The sequence below is a fragment of the Magallana gigas genome, chromosome 10 (genome assembly GCF_963853765.1).
Source record: "Magallana gigas chromosome 10, xbMagGiga1.1, whole genome shotgun sequence".
NCBI classification, from domain to species: Eukaryota; Metazoa; Mollusca; class Bivalvia; order Ostreida; family Ostreidae; genus Magallana; species Magallana gigas.
In genome coordinates, this window is record NC_088862.1 from 28,215,095 (window position 1) to 28,242,170 (window position 27,076).

General features: G+C 31.5%; 1 protein-coding gene and 1 long non-coding RNA gene across 4 annotated transcripts; both read left to right on the top strand.

Annotated features, from left to right (window-relative positions):
* Window positions 1–344: 344 nt before the first annotated feature.
* LOC136272435 (uncharacterized) lies at window positions 345–15,128 on the top strand. Of its 2 annotated transcripts, none has more exons than XR_010710438.1 (3): window positions 345–586; window positions 863–1,000; window positions 13,946–15,128. It is a non-coding gene; the product is annotated as an uncharacterized lncRNA (long non-coding RNA). The 2 variants fall into 2 exon arrangements; XR_010710439.1 differs by lacking the exon at window positions 345–586 and adding an exon at window positions 651–734.
* A 296-nt stretch (window positions 15,129–15,424) lies between these two features.
* LOC136272460 (uncharacterized) lies at window positions 15,425–21,356 on the top strand. Of its 2 annotated transcripts, XM_066074063.1 has the most exons (6): window positions 15,425–16,089; window positions 16,178–16,239; window positions 16,400–16,537; window positions 16,698–16,760; window positions 17,266–17,364; window positions 19,349–21,356. In XM_066074063.1, the coding sequence occupies exons 1-6, from the start codon at window positions 16,016–16,018 to the stop codon at window positions 19,360–19,362; spliced, it is 450 nt and encodes a 149-aa protein (XP_065930135.1). In that variant the 5' UTR covers window positions 15,425–16,015; the 3' UTR covers window positions 19,363–21,356. The 2 variants fall into 2 exon arrangements, with proteins under 2 accessions (XP_065930135.1, XP_065930134.1); XM_066074062.1 differs by lacking the exon at window positions 19,349–21,356 and having other exon boundaries at window positions 15,427–16,089; window positions 17,266–18,908.
* The last annotated feature ends 5,720 nt before the right edge of the window (window positions 21,357–27,076 follow it).

Consider the following 27,076-nt stretch of genomic DNA (forward strand, 5'->3'; position numbering starts at 1 on the left):
ACTTAAATTGGCTACGATAAAGTTGCAACATCAACATAGATCTCTCGATCTGTACCATTCATCCACCATTCTCAGTATATTCAGTCTCCTCTTAACATATAATATAGTTTAATTTTATATTTTTAAATATATTTATTGAATGTATTATACTTATTTATTGTTCAGAGATTGGAGGATATGTTTTCTGTTACAATATATAACATGGTTCATGATACATTTCTAATGAATCAACACAATGTGCTTTTTTAATATTTTTTTGTATTATTTACCAGTACATCTGTCACTTAAATAACTCCAACAGGAAAGAATTTTTTTTTCAAATGTCATAGGAAGAGAAAGCAATATTGAATTCATTTTGGATTTCATTGCGTACATCTCCAATAAAGCCGGGAACATATATCATAACAAGAGACAAGGATATCGAGCATGTTGAATTGAGAACTAATACATGTATATGTCTTCAAAACTGATATATCATTGAACATATATTACAATTCAGATGGATTGGAAATTAGATGACTTTGTTTATAACTATTTTTATGCTGGTTCAATTGTCTTTGAATGTATCAATGCAAAACTGTACTGGGTGAGTAAAATAATTTTCTTAAAATGATTGTTTTGAAAATAATTTTTGCCAGCACTCATGTGTTGTTTAAATCCTATTTCATGTAGAAAAGATGGAACATATTGCTGTTATGGATACAAGTGGGATCTTGCACATGATAAATGTATACGTATGTATGATTTCATCATATACCTGCAGTGACTGGAGGACATTAGATTTTATTATAATTTGATAAACGTATTTTATAGAATTTGAAGATTATCTTAAATTCATTAGATTTTTAAAAAAATTATCTAGCATGTGAAGATGGATTTTTTGGAAACAACTGTGCATTCAAGTGTCCATATCCCAGGTTTGGAAAGGAGTGTCAGTCTTTGTGCCTCTGTGAATTTCAAAACTGTGATCATGCCAATGGATGTATACAGCCCTCAAAAAGTAAGATCCCTTAGTTATATATTATCAGTAAAAACGACAAGCTATCGTTGAAGTTCATTTCTATTCTTTTACAAATAAGGTCGATCAATATTCGAAGAAAAGAGAGTGTAACGTAGCAGTACCGGGTGTATTTATAATTGGATTAAATAACGACCAAATAACTCAACCATTCGCAGAATAAGATATAAGACCTTTGTAAAGTTAAACGAACAATTTTATTAACGATTTCAACAAATGACAATTTATATTAAAGAATAAATATGCAGCTTACACTCATCGTACACACATGAATAAATAATGAATAATAATAATAAAAAATTAATAGAGTCGCTGAATACACTCAAAAAAATCCCTTAAAACAGACTACGAATTTTGAATAAAAATCCCAACCCGAAAAATATATTATTTTAATTAATGACGCATATTAATAGGGGACAAGTCATAGTTATATATAACTTGAGACTTGTTAAACCTAACAACAAGTTGTGCTGTATGAAATTTACAGGCTTGACTTGTTTAAGAAAAATGCAAAGGGACCGTAAATTTCAGGTATAATTTTAGTACGAATATTAATCTTAAAATTTCAATGAAAAAATTACGTTTAAAAAGCGTTAAAAAAATCCAAATAATAAATGAGACCTTTCGTTGAATCTCTCAACTATCGGACTCAAAATGAGAGAAAGAGTACAAACTTGTAGCATAGCTACGCTGCTTGTATGAACTAAAAATTAAAATAAAATTGAAGAGAAAATTTAAATAAATATAAAATACAATTAGGCCTATCTAGAGAGAAAAGAACTATAAAGTCTATAGACTAAAGTTCTTTCAATATACCGTAAAGGACTATATTTTGTCCTATAAACGGTTAATTCCTATCAAAATAATAAATAAAATATTTTAAGACTTCAAATAAAAGATAGTGTAAAATAAAATAAAATAAATAAATAAAAAAATCGGAAAAAACCCTACGTGACCTACCAGGCCAAAAAGTTGCAGGCGACTCTCGTGAAATCTCAGCGTCTCCGTTTATATATTAACCAATCACAGAAAACAACAGATAATACATGAAAATATCGAATATTAACAGATTGATCAGTAATATAATATTATTGGTTTACATGTAAAATCCTACAATTTCATTGGTTAATTCACACGATCACGCATATTACTTATGACAATAATTATCAATTATTCTGAGGCATACAAAAACAATGGAAAACACATGTTTTGAATAACAAACACATACATATAGATATACACTCATAAAATCGATGTAATTAACATTTTTCATTAATAAAGGTTGCGAGAAATAGTACATATTCATAAATGCGCGCCGCGGAACTTTAACTAAATTTATCGACTATACCGTTTTCATCTTCAACCGGAAATGAACATGCGGGAAGGAAAACAATGTGCTCTTCACATATACAGTGATATACACTCAAAAATAGTGCAATCAATTAATAAGACAACCATGAAAAGAAAATAGGTATGTTCACAAAATGAATTATCACAATGATGCTTGATGACAGTACATGTATGTTATGATACACGTTTATGCATTCAACTCGAATTTTCTCTGCACATTCAACAAAGTATATATTCACTTGTATATTACTATACATGTGTACACTCTCATTTAATACAAATGCACAATACATATTTAACAATCTTCTCTATATTCTGCGAATAGTTTAGTCACAACAATACAAACATTCAACACAAAAATATAATGCAAAGAAAAGGGGGGGGGGTACTCATATACTACACTGCCCCCTCTTTAAATGTTCATGTCCCCATGAACAATATCAATCTAAAAACACAGAAAACATAGACAAGAACATCATATGCATACCATCTTAAACAGTTTTACACCCACACAAAAATATTACACATAAACATAAGATAAAAATATGTCATACACACAACTTTCATTCAACTAAATATAAAATCCCATTAATAAAAAAAAATGTAACATCTCACATGTACCATGACAACTTCACAAAATAATAAACAAGACAAGGACAATAAAATGGTGATGCTTGTACTGATTTACATCAAATAAAATGCTCAAAAATTCTGTACCAACAGCAACAAAAGCCATACCCATGGTAACAAAAATACATAACCATGCTAACAAAGGAAATTTCATGTCTCTAAAGAGGTTCTGTATTATGCCAAAGAAAAACTATATACAATAAGCAAAGAACCTTCGGTGATCAATCGTCATTGATAACACCTAAAATTGCGGAGCCAATCGTCACTGTACTACCGACTTAAGTATACCTAATTTTTAAGGACAAAATAGTAAACCTATCATTCGCTACTGAACATCTATATAGCTGAAATATTCTTCTTAATTCAAAATGATTAGACAAATATAAACGAATCAATTAAAATCAATTACTATAGATGTGTCATATTCATAGGTATCTTCTTCAAACATTTCTATCTACTATGAAAGTGATAGACATAATACTATAATATCACTGTACAGGAAAATCTAGCTCACAATGTCAGCTGTAATGTCATACAAGAATAATAAGATACATCTAGTTCTCATTTTAGGAACAACAGAAACTGGCAAGATAATTGGATATGGCACAAGAACATGATACAATATATATATAAGTAAACAATGATACACTGTGCTATGAAAAGTCCATCTTTCACTATCAGTGGACAATTTATGGTATATACATACATATTAAAATCCAACCCCCATCCCCAACTACAACCTATACTTTACCCTTAAATTTCTATATACATACTAAGTACTTTTCTTAACGACTGACTTCATCTTCTTTGGAGGGGGTGATGGGGACCTTGACCGGGACCGGCTTCTTTCTCTCGTGAATAATGTCCTAGATCTTTTCCATCTGTCATCTCTTTGGATATCCCTATTCCTGGGGGGCATTAGTCGGTGGGGTCGTACGACAACTCGTGGGCGGTAGAAATGATTAGTTGGCCTTCGTGGGGATCTCCTCTGGTTTCTGCTGATAACTGGGGTTGGAGGCCTGTCGGGCAAAGGAGTTAACCCGCGCTGTGGACCACTGTTGTAGAAATACCCTGTAAGTGTCTTGTTGAGCTCTTGAATGGCCTTGGTCTGCTCTTGCAGGGCACGCACCTGTCTCTCTCCCTGTTTCCTGATTTCCTCTTTAATCTGTTCGAATACTGTTGTGGGTGTGTCTTCCTTCTCTGGCTTATCTATTTCTACACTTTCTCCAACTCCTAGAAGATCTGGTAGGATATCCTCAAAGGGTGGTACATCACCAAGAGATTCCGGTGTCACAATGCCGGTACTCTCTGTTGACTCAATGTTTAGAGTATTGGGAAGACTGGCAGCCACTTCTAATAAATTCTGGAGGCTCTTTTCGTCATTCTTCTTCTGTTGGTTCATCCAGTGTGCTAATGATGAAGGTTGATCCCAACGTTTAAGGTGGTCATCCTTCCATACAAATGGATCAGCGGCTCTGACAATATCCACAGGCAGATCTGTGTTCTTGTGCGGTCCATACCATTTCCCATGGTTTTCAACATCTTTCAAGGTAAGAGACATATAGTCACATTTACTACATGAAAATGGGACCTGGTCTCTGGTTACATGTGTTTTTAAATAATGTTTTATGGCATATTTCTTGATTTGTTTATAGTCACAAATGCTGCACTGGAAAACCCTTCCTTTCTTCTCTGCCTTGGAAATATCCATGGTTTTCTGTAAATTTTACAGATAGTAATTAAAGGTAAGTATAAATATACTTATATATATAAATATCATAAATCCAGCCCCAATGTTCTTATACACCCATAGTTGTAGTCTGTTTTATGTAACAATATGTCATTGTACATATATAGTATATAGTTCATAGAATGTTATACATCATGTACATAATATTTTGTCTTTAAAATTAAGTTTAAGTAAACTTCTGAAATTTCTTCAAAGCAGTTTTCATCCACGCCAATTTGTTTCCTTGATATGGCTTAATTTTGTCATGGTGAACTATTCTTTGTGTTCCCTTTTCATCTATTTGAACTCTGTATAATATATCATTCAACTTTTGTAGGATGAGGAATGGTCCATGGTATTTCAACAGTAGTTTCCTGCTTTCCATCTCAAGTTGGGGCTGCTCATGTAACATCAAAACAAGATCTCCTGGACTATACAGGTTTAAGGACATTTTTGTATCATATCTATCTTTCTGTACTTTTGCTGCCGTTTGTAGTTTTCTTCTGACAATTATATGGGCTTCATACAAATTATCACGTAAATTGTTGATATACTCTCCGTAAGAAGAGTTATCATCATCTTCATTTGGACAGAATAAAATCTCCAGAGGTAGTTTTAATTCTCTACCTAACATTATAAAATTTTGGGAAAAATTTGTAGACTCCTGCGGCGTACATCTATAGGCCATAGCTAAGCATCCCAAATTGAGGTTCCAATTGGTCTGTTTTCCTTTGATATAGGATTTAATCATGCTTACTAGTGTTCTGTTAAACCTTTCTACCATCCCATTGGCTTTGGGATTCCTAGGGGTTGTTCTTGTCTTTTTAATTTCTAAAAGTTGACAAAGTTCTTTAAATATTTGGCTCTCAAAATTTCTGCCTTGGTCGCTATGTAAACTCAAGGGACATCCGAAACGAGCAATAAACTCATTTAAAATTTTATCTGCACAGGTAATGGCAGTTTGGTCAGGTACTGCTAAAATTTCGACCCATTTGGTGAAGTAGTCCATAACTACTAGAATGTATTTATTTCCTCGAGGTGTTCTTGGTAATGGTCCCAAAATATCTGTGGCTACTCTATCTAATGGGGCGCCCACTCTCATATCTCCCAACGGTGCCTTGGGTGGCTTAACAGGAGGCTTATTCATTTGACAAATTTGGCATTTAGAGACCCATATTTTAATATCTTGTCTCATTTCAAACCAATAGAATTTTCTGCGTACTTTTGCAGTGGTTTTCTTATAACCAAGGTGACCAGAAATGACAGAATCATGCATTTGGTGTAAAACATCATCTTTTAAAACTCTTGGTAAAAGTATTTGTAGACTCTCAGAAGAATCATCTTTAGATAAGTTTTTCTTTTTTAATATACCATCTTCTAGTACAATAGAATCCCATATACAAAGATAATGTCTAGTAGCAGGACTTAAAGTCTGTATTTGATGAAAATCAGGTTTCTTCTGTTCTCTTTTAGCTTCATGAAGAATTTTCAGATCCGGGTCATCTTTTTGTATCTGTTCCATATTGACGGGTATATAAATATCATTCCAAGTAGTTGCTTCTGCTTTTAGTTGATTTCTGGTGACTGCACGTATTTCTACGGTATTTTTGTTTTCTGGCCATCGTTTTCTCTCTGGAGTTTCTTCCATACGCTTAGTACATTTTTTACATGGTCCACACTTTAATGGTTCTAGGCTATCAAAATTGGAACATTGACAATCTTTAGGATTAGGACATCGAGATAATGCATCCGCATTTCCGTGCTTATTTCCTTGGCGGTATTCTATAGAAAAGTCATAGGACGAGAGTATTTCAATCCACCTTGCAATTCTGCCCTTGGGTTCCTTTATTTTAAATAACCAAACTAATGCCTGATGATCAGTTCGAATTTTAAATTTTCTTCCTAAAAGGTATTGTCGGAAATACTCTACAAAATATCGTACTGCCAGTAACTCTTTGTCTGTGACACAGTAATTTATTTCAGCTTTGTTTAATGCTCTGCTAGCATAAGCTATTACTTTTCCTTGACCATCCTGCACTTGGCTTAAAACAGCGCCAATACTATAGTTGCTGGCGTCAGTATCTAGTACAAATTCCCCTTCCATTATAGGAAAGCTCATAATTTCTGGTCCTGTTAGTAGCTCTTTAATTTTTTGAAATGCATCTTGACAATATGTAGTCCAATTAAAGGTGATGTCTTTCTTTGTCAAATTTACTAAAGGCCTTACAATACTGGCAAAATCTTTTATGAATTTTCTGTAGTATGAAGCCATGCCGATAATCTGTCTCACTTCGGTCAGAGTTTTAGGAATAGGCCAATCTATGATCTTCGCAATGTTGTCAGGGTTTGGTGTAATACCATTTTTGTTAATGACATGTCCCAGGAAAGAGACTTCCTTTTGAAATAATTGGCATTTGTTAGGTTTCAGCTTTAGGCCAGCTTTTCTAATTCTTTCCAGTACTTCCTTTACTCTGTTCAAATGTTCTTGAAAATTGGACCCAAATACAATGATATCATCAAGATAAATTAGGCAGGTCTGCCATTGTAGGCCATTCAAAATCATTTGAAGGGTACGTTGAAAAGTTTGTGCACTCCCCTTCATTCCCATGGGCATAGCAAGGAATTCCCACAATCCATATTTTGTAATAAAAGCAGTTTTTGGTATATCAGACTCTCGAACAGGAACTTGGTGGTAACCAGATGTAAGGTCAAATGTAGAAAATATTGTCGCACCAGATACTGCATCTAAACAGTCTTGTATTCTTGGTAGAGGAAAAGCATCATTTATTGTCACATCATTGACCCTTCTGTAGTCTACACATGGTCGGATTTTACCATTTTTCTTGAGTACCAAGTTAAGTGGGGATGCCCAAGGAGAATTAGATTTTCTAATTATTCCTTGTTTTTCCATATCATTAATAGTCTGTAATTCTGCTTCAGCATATGCAATGGGGACTCGTCTTGGAGGAAGTTTTATAGGTTTTGCATCACCAGTATCTATGATATGCTCACTCACATGAGTTAAACCAAGATCTAGATCATTCTTTGAAAATGCATCTTGATATTCTAATAGCAAGTCAAGAAGCAATTTCTGAGAAGTCTGGTCAAAATTGTTGTCCTTTAATGAATTCTCATACATTTGCACTAAATGTTCAGGTATTTTAATGTTTTTTGTACTCTCTTTTTCAGCAGAACATCTGACTGATATGGGAGGTGTGTCATTCTGACAATCATCATCAAAAACAGTTTCGTAAAGAAATTCATCAGCTATTCCAAGGACAGCGTCTTGTCTAATTCGTTTCTCGTCGCAAGTTGGGTTAAGTATTCGTATAGGTATTGATGTACTCTTGGCTGTATCCACTAAAGTACTTGCCATCAATAACTCATATCTTGAACTGAAATTTTCATTCGGTTCTATAATAAACTCTGTAGGTTCAGAGATGACATCCTCTCTCTCAACAAAGGCCTGTATGATTTTTTCACTATAAGGCGGAATAGTATAGTCATCTGCAGCAGTAACTCTTCTACATTTATTATTGGACTCTATTTGAATGCAGGGTATATCTACCCCTTGTAATTTCAAAATTCCTTGACTAAGGATGATATCTGCAGCGACACCTTGTTTATTTTGTAAGACATCCACCCCAAGAGACATTCGTCATCTATATTAGCTACAATAATGTTCTGGCGTATAACAAGATCTCCAAAGGTCAGAGTAAATTCTGCTTCGCCAAAGGAATTCAAATTCATACCGCAAGCATTTATAACACCAGTAGTATGTTCAAGTTCAGGTCTATTCTTCATTTGTTTGTAGATTTTGTTAGACATAATACTTCTTGAAGCTCCAGTATCGATTGTAAAAACAACAGAGACATCATCTATTTTGCCTTTGACATAAATTCCAGGGCATGTTTCAAAATTTCTTTTAACATCATAAGTATATGTATCTTTACAAATGTCATTTCTTTTCTTTTCAGGTAGGTCTTCTTTTGGAGCTTGTCCTTGGATCGTCTCTTGACCTACAGTTACGATCCCCTGAAGTTTAAATTTCCAGGTTGCTGAGATACCGTTCCAGGCTGAATGTTTGGCTGAGATCTGGACATGTGGGAAGGATTTCTGTAGTACTGTTGAATTTTGGTTGGGCAGTCACGCGCAAAATGTCCAACATTCTTACAGTTGTAACAAATAGTGTTCTGGCTTGGAGTTGACTTGGGCCTCTGTTGAAAACCAGTTGAGGAACATCTACTCATTTCAGCAATCATCTTCTCTAGATTTTGTATTTGTTCTTTCATTTTTAACATGTCATCTTGGAATGTTGACAATGCTGAATCTTGTACATGATAGTCATCAGTAGTAATGGATTCTGTGTTATTCTGAGTTTTCTTTGACTGTAGTTCCTGACCGCCTGATTTTCTTTTCATTTCTGGTTTTGTCTGCTTATCTGTCACTGCTCTAACTGTTCGTTTTTCGGCTCTAGCATTACTTCTTTTGTTGAGATCGCAGAAATTAACAACTTGAAATACAGCGTCATCGATATTGTCTGGTTCTTTAATATATTCAACTTGAAATTGGATTTTCTCATCATTCAGGCCATCGAAAAATTTTCTGAGTAGATCCTCTCTTCTGGTATTTTCATCTCGACTAGGGTATGCTTTTGCATACATCTTCTTCAGGTCTGCTGCATATACTTCAACAGGTTCGTTAGGTTTCTGTCTCCTATTACTAAACTTTGCTTCGAGTGACTTTTTGGTTTCCACTACTCTGTATCTGTTGTCCATCTCTTGAATAACCTTTTTATAGTCGGATCTAATTTCCTTTCGTAGTTGCTCGAAGACAAATTCTCCTGCTCCGCCTTGCATTCTGGGTAACAGTTCATCTAATTTATCATTATCTGTCCAGTTCCCTCTCTCAGCTACTTCTTCAAATCTTCCTTTCCATACAATCCATTTTTCTTTGTCTTGGCCCGTAAAGGGGGGCAATTTTTGAGTGAATTTTCTTTGACGTTTATTTTGCGTTACAATTGAAGTAGATATACTTTCTTCATCAGAAGAAGATGAGGTGCTGGTACAGCTAGAGTCATCAGTTAGTGTGGAATCTGTCTCTGCGTGTCTTGCGTGTTTTCGATTTTTCCTTCGCTTTGCTCGTCTACTGCCCTTTTGTCTAAACTGGGTTTTTGGCTGGATGACATCAGTCTGACGTTTTGTAGGATTTTCTGATTTTAGAGACATGTTTGATTGAATTGAGCTCAATACTTTCTTCATATCTTCTAAGACTGTACTTAAGTTTTCATTTGCTAGATGTGGACCTGAATTTGGGAATAAGGGATGTGGTTTTGCTGACTGAATTCTGACATTTCCAGTTCTCCTCATGTCATCATTCTCTGAGCTATCAGTGGAATCATGGATTGGAAGTGAATATTGTTGTTGGGGATTATCTCCCCTACCCAATACGAACATCTGTCCGTTACACCTGTTAGGTGTTTCAACTTGCTCATTTATAGTAAATGATCTTGTATTTTCTGTGTTTTGAGTGTTCATTGGACATGAACTAGACATCAATTCAGATGTTAAATTTGTACATGAAGTACGCATGGTGATTGGAACAGTTAAGTTACTATTCATGACACCTCTGGGTCCCAAAGGACTAATGTCAGATCCAGTTTTTAAACTGATTTCTGAGCCAATTTCCCCTACACTATGTCTATTGTTCTTCTGTGTATCTTTCACACCGTCTGATAAAACATCTGTTTCTACAACAACCAGACCCTTTCTCCCTTTCTTTCCCATTTTATTCAAGAGTACTACTACCTATGAAAATGCACACATCAAAAATTATTGTCAATAAAAATAATCAATTGTCGATAAAAAATAACCAATCACAAAAATAATCACCCAGCAAAAAGTTCGTATCACAGGATACCCCTAAAAAAATGAGGGTATCCCGCCGTGGATGCCAAAAATGTAACGTAGCAGTACCGGGTGTATTTATAATTGGATTAAATAACGACCAAATAACTCAACCATTCGCAGAATAAGATATAAGACCTTTGTAAAGTTAAACGAACAATTTTATTAACGATTTCAACAAATGACAATTTATATTAAAGAATAAATATGCAGCTTACACTCATCGTACACACATGAATAAATAATGAATAATAATAATAAAAAATTAATAGAGTCGCTGAATACACTCAAAAAAATCCCATAAAACAGACTACGAATTTTGAATAAAAATCCCAACCCGAAAAATATATTATTTTAATTAATGACGCATATTAATAGGGGACAAGTCATAGTTATATATAACTTGAGACTTGTTAAACCTAACAACAAGTTGTGCTGTATGAAATTTACAGGCTTGACTTGTTTAAGAAAAATGCAAAGGGACCGTAAATTTCAGGTATAATTTTAGTACGAATATTAATCTTAAAATTTCAATGAAAAAATTACGTTTAAAAAGCGTTAAAAAAATCCAAATAATAAATGAGACCTTTCGTTGAATCTCTCAACTATCGGACTCAAAATGAGAGAAAGAGTACAAACTTGTAGCATAGCTACGCTGCTTGTATGAACTAAAAATTAAAATAAAATTGAAGAGAAAATTTAAATAAATATAAAATACAATTAGGCCTATCTAGAGAGAAAAGAACTATAAAGTCTATAGACTAAAGTTCTTTCAATATACCGTAAAGGACTATATTTTGTCCTATAAACGGTTAATTCCTATCAAAATAATAAATAAAATATTTTAAGACTTCAAATAAAAGATAGTGTAAAATAAAATAAAATAAATAAATAAAAAAATCGGAAAAAACCCTACGTGACCTACCAGGCCAAAAAGTTGCAGGCGACTCTCGTGAAATCTCAGCGTCTCCGTTTATATATTAACCAATCACAGAAAACAACAGATAATACATGAAAATATCGAATATTAACAGATTGATCAGTAATATAATATTATTGGTTTACATGTAAAATCCTACAATTTCATTGGTTAATTCACACGATCACGCATATTACTTATGACAATAATTATCAATTATTCTGAGACATACAAAAACAATGGAAAACACATGTTTTGAATAACAAACACATACATATAGATATACACTCATAAAATCGATGTAATTAACATTTTTCATTAATAAAGGTTGCGAGAAATAGTACATATTCATAAATGCGCGCCGCGGAACTTTAACTAAATTTATCGACTATACCGTTTTCATCTTCAACCGGAAATGAACATGCGGGAAGGAAAACAATGTGCTCTTCACATATACAGTGATATACACTCAAAAATAGTGCAATCAATTAATAAGACAACCATGAAAAGAAAATAGGTATGTTCACAAAATGAATTATCACAATGATGCTTGATGACAGTACATGTATGTTATGATACACGTTTATGCATTCAACTCGAATTTTCTCTGCACATTCAACAAAGTATATATTCACTTGTATATTACTATACATGTGTACACTCTCATTTAATACAAATGCACAATACATATTTAACAATCTTCTCTATATTCTGCGAATAGTTTAGTCACAACAATACAAACATTCAACACAAAAATATAATGCAAAGAAAAGGGGGGGGGTACTCATATACTACAGAGAGTAAAAATTTATTTATTTTTTTATTTACAAATGAGACTTTTGTTAAGGAATATAAGATTCAATCTACAATACAAATAATTTCATAACAAGATTGTAAAAATGAAAAACGTTAGCATTGATAAAAATAAATCTGATTTTCTTTATATCAATCAGAAAATTATTTTCAATGTATCTACATTGTGTTGGTTTATGTACATTACGTTTTATTGAAGAAGATGTTGTTAAAAAAAATATCAATATTTGTGATAAACAATTTGTGTTTTAATATTCAACCCTAAAACAGAAAAGGATTTCACGGGTAAAGTAATCAGAGAAATTAAATTCTTTTTTTTAGGGTTTTAAGTTCGTTCATGGTTCAAATGATAATCGTTAGAGGCCTGTTTGAGACGCATTTTTATGTCTGTGACTCTTATGAAACATAAATCTTAATTTCAAAGATGCAAAATAACAGAAAAAATTGTGAAAATGATATGGAAAAAAAGAAAACAGCAAATATCGGACATGTAAATGTGCATATTGTAAGGGTCAACTCTGCAAACATTTCGATGGCGGACATTCAAATGGTTAAACAAGCATTCCTTTTAAAGGAATGATAGGCATGTAATATCGTTTGTCAGCTCTGTAACAATAATGTAACACGGAAGCATTTACGCTACATGCAATAAACTATATATAGCACCGTTTTGTTGATTTCCGAAATAGCAAAGCATGAATAAGCTTCACCTTTAGTAGGCGAATTATACTTCCGATAAATATTCTTACGCAACGTGGTTTCAATCATTTTACAATGTATATGTAACTGTATAATTGTGCTTTTTTTTTAAGCAAACATATTAAATAACGTTTTTAGTAATTAACGTGTTATTAAAGATATAGATGAGGTTGTCATTGCGTAGTGAAAAAATAAGTGCAAAATGCAATGCGTGCGCATTTTTATAAAATTTTCCGGATGCCTCATATGGACAGAACTGTGATCGGCCGAAGCCGAAAATGGTGTTTCAGGGGTGTTAAGTGCCTAATGAGAGCAGAGAAACTTCGCGGGGGGGGGGGGGGGATCCGCACACATTGACTATTTGCAGGGACATGTCCAAGGCACAGTTTTAATAAATCTTTGAATCAATAATAGATAAATGTCTTACACATATGTTATAGCATATGCATACAAATACTCATTGAGTACATAATAATTATTTATTTCGTTTTTGTTTTTTCTTGTTCTATTACATGAATATACAAGACGAAATACGAGCTTGAGCGGGGCCTCTGAAAAAAATCTTAAATACCAATTTTGTTCCATAGAGACGCAATGATTTGCTACCGCATTTTTAGTTAAATGCTGATGTATATTACGTTTTTTACAAGACCATTTTACATAAACACATTTTTATCATTTTTTTTAAAAAGGTACAAGACACATGATGTTCTATACACTGGGTATAGAAAATAATTGTATCTAACAAAAATTATTTACAAAAATATTACAATAGCTTTTGGTCCCTTTTACCCATTACTTTTTCCTATAGTCTTTAAACGATGTGTTAAAGTATTGTAATCTCAATTAAACGTAATTTTACATTTATTGTTTAATTACAGGTATTTCCAATGTAATGGAAGCAGACACAACAATGAATTTAACAAATCTCCTTCGTGAAACAAAGGAAACAAAACATTGATTAACTCTATAATGTTTGCTATGATCGGACTAGCGGCAGTATCGTTCATCATATATATGATATACATTTACACTATAGCATTAGAAAAAGGTATTGTATACGCAGCCCCTATTTAGCAAAAATGATATGAAAAGGCAAACCTCGTCCGCTTCAAAAGAATAAATTACATCTACAGAGTACGATTTCCTCTTTTTCTTGCGGATTTTATAGTTAATTCATAGGTCTATACAAACAGCAAAACTGAACCCTACACGCTCTGTCTATCGATTGGTCGAAACCTACAGCGACTGAAACTGACAGGATTAAAATCTACACGACCCGATTATCGATTAGTCGAAATCTACAGCGACCTAAGAAAAATCATGGACTGCACGAAATAATTAAGATGATGTCAGACTCAAATTCTCATAGGAGACGATTTGGCTGTTTCCTTAGCTAACGTGCTGATGTACATTGACGACAATTCAGTGACTATTAATTTTACTTACTTTTTACAATCAATTTATTAAGTTACTATAATAAAATGTAAACATAAACAATAGAATGATTTCTTTGGTAATTCATGATGGGTATTAAGATAGCGACATTTCAGTAAAGTTACATAACACGCTAACGCATGAATCACCAAAGAAAGCATTTTATTGTTCAAATAAACTAACTTAATTGAGAGGTCAAAATTCTAATTTTTGTTTGACCATATTTCAAATACATCTTATCTTGTTTCAATATTGCTTTGATGAATTTCAGATTGAGATTCTTCTTCTAGAATTCATACAGGATAATAAAGTGTTGTTAGGAGAATATTATAATTTTTTGCTTTGCCTCGTGAAATAGTACAAAGTAATAAAATATTGTTAAGAGAATATTATAATTGTTTCCTTCGCCTCGTGAAAAAGTTGCTGTATTGGGGGTTAAGTAACTAGAACACAAACTACACTGTATAATCAAAGGGGGACAATGTTTGAAAAAATAATACAAAGGATATCATTTTCCACACTTTCCTCTTTAGTTAAGATAAAGGAAGTATTAATCCTTAATCTGGTAAATAAACTTCCTTTATTTCATTTACTGTGACAAACATTTAAGCTAAACAAAAACTTATAAATACCTCTATTGCACTTAACAAATATGGTGTTTTTTTTGTTTTGGATCATTAGAATAACTTTATGTTTAATTTATCCAAAGAATGATTTCTTTTCCCTATTCAGAATAAGAGCTAAATTCTAGTTTTTTCTATGGTTCTGAAAAAAATGGAATATGAACATCATGTAAAATAAGTCTTTGCCTGAAAAACATAATTAGAAAAAATGTTTACATGTATAATTGCATTTGCAAAAAAAAATTTCATTTGACGGTTTTGATAAAGATTTCACAATATTAATAGTTATTTAATTTTTAATTACATAGATGATATATTTGGCTATAAGCTATAAGCTATTATCTATTATGGAAAAATCCGAACATTTCAGCTTTAAATGTTTAACTATAAATTTCTTCAGGAGTTCTCATCTTAATGAGATAAATACAAAAAATGGCCACAACCATCGAGCCCCGGTAAGATGGGAGCAGATTTCAATCAATGTTTTGCAAAAGTTCTAAAATAAAAACTTAAATAATACCTTGACTCATTTTATTTTACTTTTATACTACTCAAATGATTCACTATAGCTTTTTTATACATGTGAGTGCTTTATTTAGTACGTTAAAGTTCAATGTTTTAAAATGTATTAAGTATCTTCCGGTTTATCTGTTACAGGAATGGCTCTAACGGAAAGGAAATACTTGTTCATTGCATGTACTTGTCAGATAAAGCATCACTGCATTTATTTGCAATTGAATGTTTATGTCTGCATTAAAACCGTGTACGCATTGCAGGACAAGGAACAAGGATAACGAACGCGTTGATTGAGGAAACCCAGTCAAATTATATTTATTAATTTAGTGAGATCATTGCATATTTTTTTATTGCAATTTAGATAAAGTTCAAAATATGGTGACTTTGTTTATTACTCTTTTGATACTCCTCCATTTGTCGGTAAACGTTTCTATGCGAATCTGTAATGGGTAAGTGATATTGATTCTCTGTAAACGAATGTTTTAGAAACGTTTTAACGCAAACATTTATACATGATTATTATTCATATTTTTTCAGAATAAATGGAAGATATTGTTGTCATGGGTATAAGTGGGATCATTCACATAATATGTGTATACGTATGTATACTTTTATTAAATACCTGCAATTATTGAAAGAAATTTGATATTAAGTTTGTATATTTTGATAAATGTATTTTTAGGTAATAATTATCATTATAATGATTATTTTAAGATAATAACAAATTTATCACATTGTTTATATCATAAAATTTCTTAGCCTGTGACAAGGGATTTCATGGATTAAATTGTGACATCATGTGTCAATATCCTACGTATGGACAGGACTGTCAGTCTAAGTGTAATTGTGATGTCGCAAACTGCAATCATGTTAACGGCTGTATACAGCCTACAAGAAGTAAGATACATTTTCATTTATTTATGATAAGCATAAGTTATCGTTGAAGTCCATTTCATATGGACTTTGTTATTTCATAGAAAATATGGATAAATAATTTAAGTTAAAGGCGTACGATGCAGTTTCCTGTATTTAATCACGAGGGTTTTTTTTTTTACAGAATATATGGTTCAATCTACAATACACACAAACTACAAGACCGTTATATCCAGCAGTCATAGAGGTAATTAAAAATAAGTTCCTGCTTGAATCAATAATAATTTATTTTTAGATGTGTCTGCTGTGTCCGCTTGTGTAGATTGTTTTGTTCAAAAAATATATTTTTAAATAATTTGTTTACATTGGTTTAATCAGTAAGTGGGTTTAATTTATATTAAACCTTAAGATAGAAAGGTCTGTATTATGTAATCGTCATGATTACTTTTTTAATTTGTTTTTTATCATTTTCTTCTCTTTTTCTTTTTTTTTTAGGGGGGGGGGGGGGTAAATTTGTTTTGTTGCTGAAATAATTAAGTCAATATAAAGGACAATTTTGAGGGATTACATGTGTTGCTTATATTCGTGTATGATTATAATGATTACCGTTAACTTATGTTTAAGAATAATAAAAAGATCGTGATTATAAAATTATGAAACAATAGCAATCTAAAAGTTACAGACGGGTGTATATTAACAGGAAAAAATTATCTTGATATAACGTAATAACACATGTTGTTGTTTTATTACAGATGTTTCTAATGTTACGACAGACACTACAACGAATTTAACTAACCCTGTTTATAAAACAATGGAAACGGAATCTAAAAAGATCAACACCCTCATGTTTGGTATAATAGGAATGATAGCAGCTTCATTTATCATATACATGATGTATCTTTACACACGAGTATTAGAGAATCGTCTTGTGAATTCAGTCTCATAGTTTAGATGAAATGATGAATAACAAATCTCATCCTATTCACAACCATATAATCTCTTTTAAGGCGGAATAACACACCTGGAAAAAATCAATCCAATTAACCGTATATTATTTAATTATGAAAGATATGATAATAAACAAACTGTACAAATGTAAAATAGGCGAAACATTCGCAGTTTAGGGATAAAAAATTAATATCTAAAAAATTCGATACAATAAGTAATAGCAAAAGCCCCTGGGGGATTCCAACTCGGGATGTACGGATCACAAGCCCGACACGTTCTCCACTGGGCTATGAAGTAAGTTAAATGTTGCTTTCTATAAACTCCTTTTAATAAAATATAATGTCGTTTCGATGAGAGGTCAGCCATTTTGTGACGATGTGTTATTCCACCTTAAGGACAATATCTAGAAAATGAAAGGTGCGTACAGGTGTATAAAATTCCAGATTTAATTTTTCCAATGATGCTTCATAACAATAGCTTTGATTAATTGGATTAACCAAAGGTTCGAATTTGGTAAACACATTTTTCATTTCTTTATAATTCCTTGAAGGTTGGAAAGAACGGGGAAAGATTTGTCAAATCAATGTTGACGTCATAATGATTCTATCACCAAAAAGGCACTCTGCAATTATTTACTATATCTAGACCTTATTTTCGATGTAAAAACCACTATTTGTTGTTGACAAGATTAATCCAAATACAACCCCGACATCAATAATATGTCATAAAAACACTTGTCCCAAAAGGTTGATGTTTGACTTCATTAGTTGGTTAGAAACGGATTTCTTATTCGTTCTACTTTAATATTCAAATTTACCTTTTTAAATATCTAGTAAATAAATAACATTCACACAAGTTTAGGAAAGTAAAACGGGTAATTTCGGCTTCTGTTTAAGATTTTGGATAAGTTAACAGTCAACAACAAACCTTTCATTATCTCTAAAATAAGTTATTCTTTAAAATGTAACACCATATTCAAAAGTATAGCTACATCAATATTATCATTAAAACTTTTCAAACAACCGCGACTAATGTGAGATAAAGTTGTTTTAAAGAAAAGTTTTTGAAATTGATTTTCCCTTTGAATATCAATGTCCAAGTAAAATCTTTTGTTTTGGTAGGTCTGATGTATGTTTTGTCAACATAGCCTTTTGTACCTCTAACATTATTTCATAAACTAAACATCGAACATAAACTTTTCAAACTAAATGATTTATAGTGGAAAATGCTGAAATTCTTTCCACGTTGTCACCTTTGAACTTTGTATTAGTTTTCCAAAAAGCCTAAGTATTATTATCTGGTCAGACAGTGTTGTGTTATGCTTAGTCTTCGAAGAAGAAAGTTAAGGGGGTATTTCAGACACCATGTCATCGGGAAGGAAGTATTTTGCACACAAGATATATGTTTATACATGTATAATTAAAGCATAATTTATCTGATAATCAAATTTAATTTGCACTTGTGTTGTTGTTTTGAGGGGTGTTGTTTTCTTATATTTCTTTTTTTTTTCTTAATATACATAATAAATAACATTGACTGGTAGAGTAACATATGTTTAAGCTATTCAAAACTTGAAACAAAATGTGACATTATTAGATTCAATAATTATCATAAACAAAACTTCATTTGTACGTGCATAATTACTACAAGACAAGCACATGTACTTAAAATATAGTATTATTCCCGTGTTGTTTTAACTGCACACACTTATTAGTTTCGTCATTGAATATTTATTGTCTGTATTCAAACATGAATTCTTTAATCTGTTTGATTTTGAACTGTTTGTTTATTTTTGAAAATTAGGAAAGTCAAAAAATAATGGCAGCTTCTCGACAATAGCCTTTAAATAGACACTTGATTTCAAACACATGTTTTGATTGTTTATAGTCATAAACTGCTGAACATCACGAATAAATGTCCTAAGTGAATTCCACAGGTTTCGAGTGATAGCATCTGTAAAAGGAATATGTACACGTGTGTGCTAAACATATGGCAATTTCACAGCTTTCACCAAAATGAATTTGTTATAAACCCACGGACTTATTAATATCGGCTAATGGGGATATTTCTTGTTCACATTGCAATTTGAACAATAAGTCTTGACAATTAACTCAATCATCAAACAAGGATCGGAAGTAAATATAATAAAATGATTACTTCCTACCGTGTTTAATTCTTTAAAAAGATCTACTTATCAACTTTAATGCACTTTAAAATTATGGTTATGTTAGCATATGTACTTGTATAATATTAGGTTTATATAAATTAACGGATCGTTAGGGCAAATATAGGTGGACAATATTATGAATAAGGTCTACAAAATACAACATAAACATCATGTGTCAATGGAACGGTAACGCTTGATTTCATTTCACCCCTTATGAAGATTCGCATCATCATTCCATGCGGACATATCAGTATGAAGATTTTGCAAAATTTACGTTTGGTAACTTTTGAAAATATTGTGCAAATCAAACCAAAGCTATGTACATCTTTTGAAGGTTCGTTTTGTTACAACTGATGTATAATGAGGGGGCTTTTCTTTTGTTAACATGCTCATGACGTATGAGCCTTAATGTATTTGTTAGAATGAAATGTGGCGATAACGTAAAGAACAGTGTTCTAATCCAAATTTCAAAGAAAAATAAAAACAAATCGCACAAAATCTTTTTATTTTATTCGAATATTTCTATTTTAAAAACTTTATTCTACTGTAATAGCAAGGTGAATATATATAACAAAGAGAACTGGTTTTGTATTGAAATTATTTCGATACTTTGACAGCCAAATAATTTGACCAATTAGCTTCCAAGATTTATTTCTTCCTTTGGCTTCAACTTTGTTGCTTTTGAATATACTAACTAGTACATTTCTCATGACACAACTTTGAAATAATTCTTTTTTACATTGATAACATTGACAAACATTGTATTTGTTTAATAATCTTAAAATATGTTGGTACAAATGCACCCATTGTGTCTGGAAACAAATTGTTCATGAATGTATTCTGAACATTGCTTTCATTTCTTTGTTAAGTTTCTTGATCTGTGTACAGTAAATAAATGGGTTGACAGCTGAGTTTGAGGCAGAAAAGCAGATAATCAAAAACATATCTAACCGCGAGGAGACCCCCTTGAACCCAATAACGATAGAGGGTACGATAGAAATCATGAAGGTGATGAGTATCAAGGTCACAACCTTCATTGATTTTACCATTCTTTTTCTCACTCGATTATTTGAGTTCGAGTTTACACCAATGATCGTCATGTTGTGCAATTTATATATCTTCCATAAAGTAAGAAGGTAAAAGAAAAAAGCTATACTTAGAACTAGGGTTTGGAATGACCCAAACACAACTGCGTATATGGTTTTTCGTAATAGATAGTTCAAATCACATCCGTGCATTAAGAAATAATAAACAAGCACGTACAAAACAATAGAGACAACCCACGTGACACTGAACACAATGTACTTCCTTTTACCGTTCCATAAAAGATGATTTAACCTATTTTCAGTAATCACTAGGTACCGATTTAAACTGATGAATATTGTCTGCAATATTGACATTTGATAGGTTGCACCACTGACAATATTCAATATAGTGCACGATAAATGAAGGTTTCCATCGTTTGAGTCATTGTTCGGCATCAGCACTGTTCCATACGTTATGAGGATGACCCCAAATATGAAATCACAGACTGATAACGAGATTACAAGATTGTAATGTGTGTTGTCTCGGAGACTTTTATTTCGAGTGGCTGCCAGTACAACCATAAGATTCTCGACAGTAGCCAAAACTCCTAGGGTGGTAAGAATGAGTTTTTCTTCTATCTCCATTTATAAGCTTCCGAAACGCTGTCGTTGAGGGACGATGTTGTATACTATATATACGATGTTTGGAACTAAAAAAAAAATTTATATATATATATATATAAATTACTTTCGTGCGGACCTGTTAAGGATAAATCAGTGAAAAATTATATCCTGCGTACAATTACAAAAACAGAACAGATTAATTTTAAAAAATCATTTTACAAAACTTTTTGTTTGTAATTAATAAAATCTATTTTGTTTAGCAATTCATTTCTGTTTGTCTTATTTATTAAATCAATACACCATGTTTTGTTAATAAAGGTCAAGATCTAGTTAATGATTTCAGGTTGCCGTTTTATTACTTGATCCACTGGGACTTCATGCTTAATATTATACATAATTTTCCTACATTTTAGACTATAAAGAAATGATGTAGAAAAACATTTTCTTAACTTCAAATTGAAATATAATAGTAATACAGATACCTATGTTCAATTCATTATCACATTAACGGGACTTCAACACATTTGAGCTAAACAGAAATACAATTTATTTTTCAATCTTAAAGTTAAAAATGGTTTGGGGTTTTTTTGCGAGCTCTAATATTTAGGAATGCATCTAATCAGTTTACTTTGTTTCTCACGAGTCAAATTGTCAAGGAAATGGCATTTCCATACTTAACATTATTTGTAAAAAAAAAAATATACAAGTAAGATCCGAGCTGTGTTTACAAAACAATAAATTATTACCCCTGAATATTCTGATAGCTTGACTTCTAATTTTCAAATTTTGGTCAATCATTCAAAATACACAAGTAAACCATTTTATGCATAAAAGATGAAAAATAAAACTTTGATCTAAAACCGTGTCCAAGTCCCTTTAAAGAACAGATTGAGAACATTCTATATACCGGTTTTAGATAGACTGAATGCGTTTTAGATAAATTTCATTCGTCAAAAATCTTTAAAAATCCTCCGTTTGTTCTTTTGTTTTAAATTCAATGAAATAAACAGTTTCAAACATGACCTGTCATTGTGTACATGTTAATCTTAAAATTCGGACCCAATACATCTGTTACTCCTGAGGCATCATGAAAGAAGTGTGTCTTAATTTCAGAAATTATTTACTTTCATTTACTACATCTTGATCTAAAGTTAGATTAAATAGATTTTTAAAAACTAATAGTTAGTTTTCATTGAAGAAAATATACTTACCGTTTATAGTATCAGGTACATTTAAAAGTGGCAAATACTGAGCATCAATATACAGATTTTTTTTTTAAGATTCCTTCCTTCAAGCTCTATTATTCCGTATATTTTATGACTATATAGCTTTCAATTTCTTTGAGTTTTGATAAAAGCGCGATTACATTAGTAATTTCATTTTCTTCCCTTTTATTAAAAAGGAAAATCAATCAAGCTTTAGAATGTGAGACGAAACTTCAAAAATGTTTATTAAACTTCAAAAATATATAAAAACTTCCTTTAATCTTCCGATTATTTTGTATATTTTGAATGAAAATTGCAAATACATGTATTATGTGTTTCATTTCATGTTCATAAGAGAAAGGACCCTTCTTTATATTCTCGAAGGAATTAGTATTCTGATATTGATAGAAATCTAAAGAATATCTAATGAATTAGAAAAAATATCCTGATTTATTTAGCATAGTAAACTAGCATGTAACAAATGCAACAATAATTATAATTAATCAAATTGTAAACTTTGTGATTCCGTGTTTATTATGAATTTTCATAAACATGAAATGTACTTTAACAGACGATGAATTCTAATAATATGATGACCAGTTTTAGTTTTTGAGCACAGCAAAATACTAAAAAATCACTAAAAGCAATGTTAAAATGCATATATTTTCTAAAAAAAAAAATGCTAATAAACTCAAGATCATCATTTTACGTTTCAAATGTTCACACGATGTTTTGGCAGGGGAACCAGTAGGATCAGATACATGTATCAGTAAGATGGCTGCAGTCACTTAAAGTTTTTTAATCATATACATCTGACAATAAAAAATACTTCCACAGGATACACATTAATCATGTTAGTGATGGATTTCAAACTCAAAGGTGATCAAAATTTGACCGAGTGATATAGCTCTACAATTTACTAGATTTTTCATGGAGAGTTTAATGAACTGAATGCCACAAGTTCACAGTAAATTTCTGTGTATTTATTTGTTTGCTTGTTGGTTGAGTTTTTTTTAATTAAAATCAAAACAAACAAATATATTTTTTTCTGATTTACAAATAAACAAAATTAATATTCTTGTAATTTATACACGTAAATGTATAAATGTATAATTTTTTCTCAACAGTTTAAAAGCTAAAAAAATATATAAATTATAAAATGACTGCAACAAAGAGGTGCATTCTGCTATGAATAATTTGTTTATTCATCTTTTATATTGCATACTTACAGTCTAATATACTTATTTATGTATCATTGAGCTCAATGTCGAAAGAAATAAGGAATCATTCTTTGGGTATTATGAGATGATCAAATACGGTCGGGTTAATCAAATTATTGATTTCCTATTACCTATATTTATATAGTTGTCATCAATTTTACGATTATATATTAAAATAATCATTGATGAACTACATAACTATATTGAACTACATGTACAGTGTCTATCTTACAAAATCGATTCGCAGTGTTTTACAGACATAAACACTTGAGAATGTTAATACATCGCAAAAAATTCAATAGATACAAAATTTATACGAGTATAAAAACAGAGTTGGAAGAGTGTACGACTGTAATTTTAAAAAAAAACACAAAAATAATCAACTGCCTTGTACGAGTTCATAAGCAAACTCAGGTGTGAATACCTAAAAAAAAATTCAATAAATTAGATGTCACATTTACAACTCTTAATGCTCGTATAAAATCTGTAGATTGATTTTATTCCATATAATTCAATGCTTTATCAACAAGAACGGAAATTGAGACAAATTTACATAAAAAATAAAAATAAAATCTACAACATTTCCCCGCAATGCCGTTTTCAGCGCGAGCGATTGTGACGTTATCAGAAAGATTTGCACAAAATAGACTTTTCTGATTTACCAAATAAGATAGCATGTTACAAACAGATATTGAAAGTAATTTATTTGATGCATGTTAAAAGAGTTTAACTAGTTTGTCTTGAATTCACATATAAATGTGTTTTTCATATATTATGATAACTTTCTTTGATCAGATCTCTATTACTGTGGAATCATGTTTATTATTAGGGGTCAATGTTCTTGGGTAGCCAAATTTTTCCTGGTTCGTAGAGACATAATTTCGTTGGTAGAAAGTTCAGGATAATTTTAATAAATAGTAAACAAATGCTTGTATATCCGTTCGTGGGGATGCAAATTCTTGGGCAAGAGTTACCCACAAAAGCCACGAACATTGGTTCTCCAAGAACAATGATGATTCCACAGTATACTAAACATATGTTTTCATTTTGCCGTCGGTTTTCGTAAATGGCATGTTTTATCACCACGTGGGTGTTGATTTAATTAATATTGTTAATCAGTAAATAAAGCTGTGCTTAAGTTGTACAAGATAACGAAAGACAACCAAAAACTCTGCATTATTGTTAAACAGGAACCTTTTAGGATTAAGTATCTTTTGTTGTTGTTAACAAGACGCTTATTAATGCCTAGCAGTTCTTTGTCGCCACCTGCACCAGCTAGGGTTATAAAAGTCAAATCGATACAAAAATCATTAAGTGCATTGCATTGTGCAAATTTTGATTATTGATTTATCAATTTCCGGAAACTCATAGCGAGAAACGACAACTAAAGTCAATTATCAAGCATGTATCAGTTTGATTATTTTGAAGGCTAACATGAAAAAGCTTCAGACTTTGACCTCGGCTCATCTTTTGTGTTTTGTGCTTATATTTATTGAAGAACGGTGTCATTGCCTACTACTATTGTTCAAAAGATATGAGGGAGTAAAGACTTCTAAAATCAAATACACTTTCATGTGTAGGTGTATAAAAATTGGTACAGTCAAGAAACGCGCAGAATGAAATCTTCACTTATCTGTTAGAAAGTAAAAAAACAGACAAATATCGTTCACTCAGTAATTTATTTTTTGTTTTGTGTACATCTTGTTAACATTGAAGAACTAGTTTGTGTTTTCAGTGTAAATTATTTGATTAAGTTCACTTAATCTTAAAGGTGATTTCAAACAACTCTCAAGCTTAAGAACATTCAATTATGACTACTAGTGACTTTTTAAAGATAAACTGAATGAAAAAACAAACTCCCAGTGAAAATATGTTTGTGTAAAGAAATTTCGTTCGATGGAATTGCACGAACGCCCACGAGTATCACAAAGAGAAACAAAAATAAGTAAACTTGTTAAAATAAGGTTATTGTGGGAGATGTTTCAATTTTTTTATTTTGTTTCTGTAGGAATTGAAAATTCAATGATGACGAAAAGGTACGAGTACAGTTTAGATTTTTCCCTCTCTTTTTCGAGCCCCTGTTACCGCATACATATGCATCTAACTATTTAGTTAACTTTAATTGTTCAAAAAATTGAGTTAATGAGAATTTAATCAACAATTTTCATAACCATCATATATATTTCATAAAGGGAGTATTCTAACTTATTAATAGATTTACTTATTTATTTAATTTACTGAAATTGACATTGACTTTACTACTTACGTAGACTAATTTTAAAAGTATTACTGTAGAAACATATATTTTCGTTGGGTCAAAATTTCGTTGTTTTTAAACCAAACAAGATTTCGTTGGCATTTAATTTCGTATATCGTAATCTTTTTGTATTCATTAATACCAGGGTTAAAAATTCGTCATGGATTTAATTTCGTTGATTTATATTGCCAACGAAAATAACGAACTTAAATCCTCAACGAATAGTTCTGCTTCTACAGTACCTAATAAACTTAAAAATTTGCATTATTGTGTTAGAAGTATGTATATACGAAAACGAAGACGAAATAAGAAATCGTAATAGAAAATTTTACAATTTATATCTTATTTACCAATTAAATCATGAATGTGATAGGCCGTATCCTAACGACACTCAAACGTATCGTTCAAATACTTTGGACGTAAAGTGTACCAAAACATCCAAATATATTTGAACAGAAATGATAGCGATTGTGACGTATCTTTAATAATACCTACCGGTTTAATTTTCCTTAACTTGAATATCGGTCATAATTCACTCCGCATCAAACGTTTTTGTAAATTGCGACCACCTCCACTCCACTCATTAACGTAAAAAAGCGTTTTGTGAAGAATCATCAAATCACTAAAATTGTATGTCCTACACTTATAAAATTGGGTTCCAAATGACTTTTCGTGTTTTTTACTGTTTGTTAGCGATTTAAGCCCAAATTAATTTTATCGATTGATACATACATAATAATTTTGCTGACTGTCTCATTTCATTTATGAAGAAGTTCAATAGAGAATCATGAATCAGCTCTGTACTTCTACAAATTAAATCATATTGATTAAGAACAAAATAAATGCCTGGTCTCTTTTTATGTATTGACCATCAAGCTTTCACGTTTGGTGAAATTCTATTGAATTCTATGGTTTCCGAGTCGATCCTTGGGAGCAGAGTAAATCAATCTGTAATTTCATAGAAATCCGATAAGATAAAGATATAGATGTTGTGTCTGTTACTAAAAGAAGAAAATTGAACATTTGTTAACAGTTGTAATTTTTTCGATCTTTTGTAAAACTAAATCAACGTGTATATCAAATCCTACATACAAATCTTCAAGCGAAATTGTTAGCG

Excerpts from the sequence above, each read along its gene's own strand:
- LOC136272460 (XM_066074062.1), top strand. The coding sequence starts at position 16,016 with ATGGTGACTTTGTTTATTACTCTTTTGATACTCCTCCATTTGTCGGTA. Across the intron at positions 16,240-16,399 it reads TTCACATAATATGTGTATAC|CCTGTGACAAGGGATTTCAT; the intron begins GTATGTATACTT and ends AAAATTTCTTAG. Across the intron at positions 16,761-17,265 it reads TATATCCAGCAGTCATAGAG|ATGTTTCTAATGTTACGACA; the intron begins GTAATTAAAAAT and ends GTTTTATTACAG.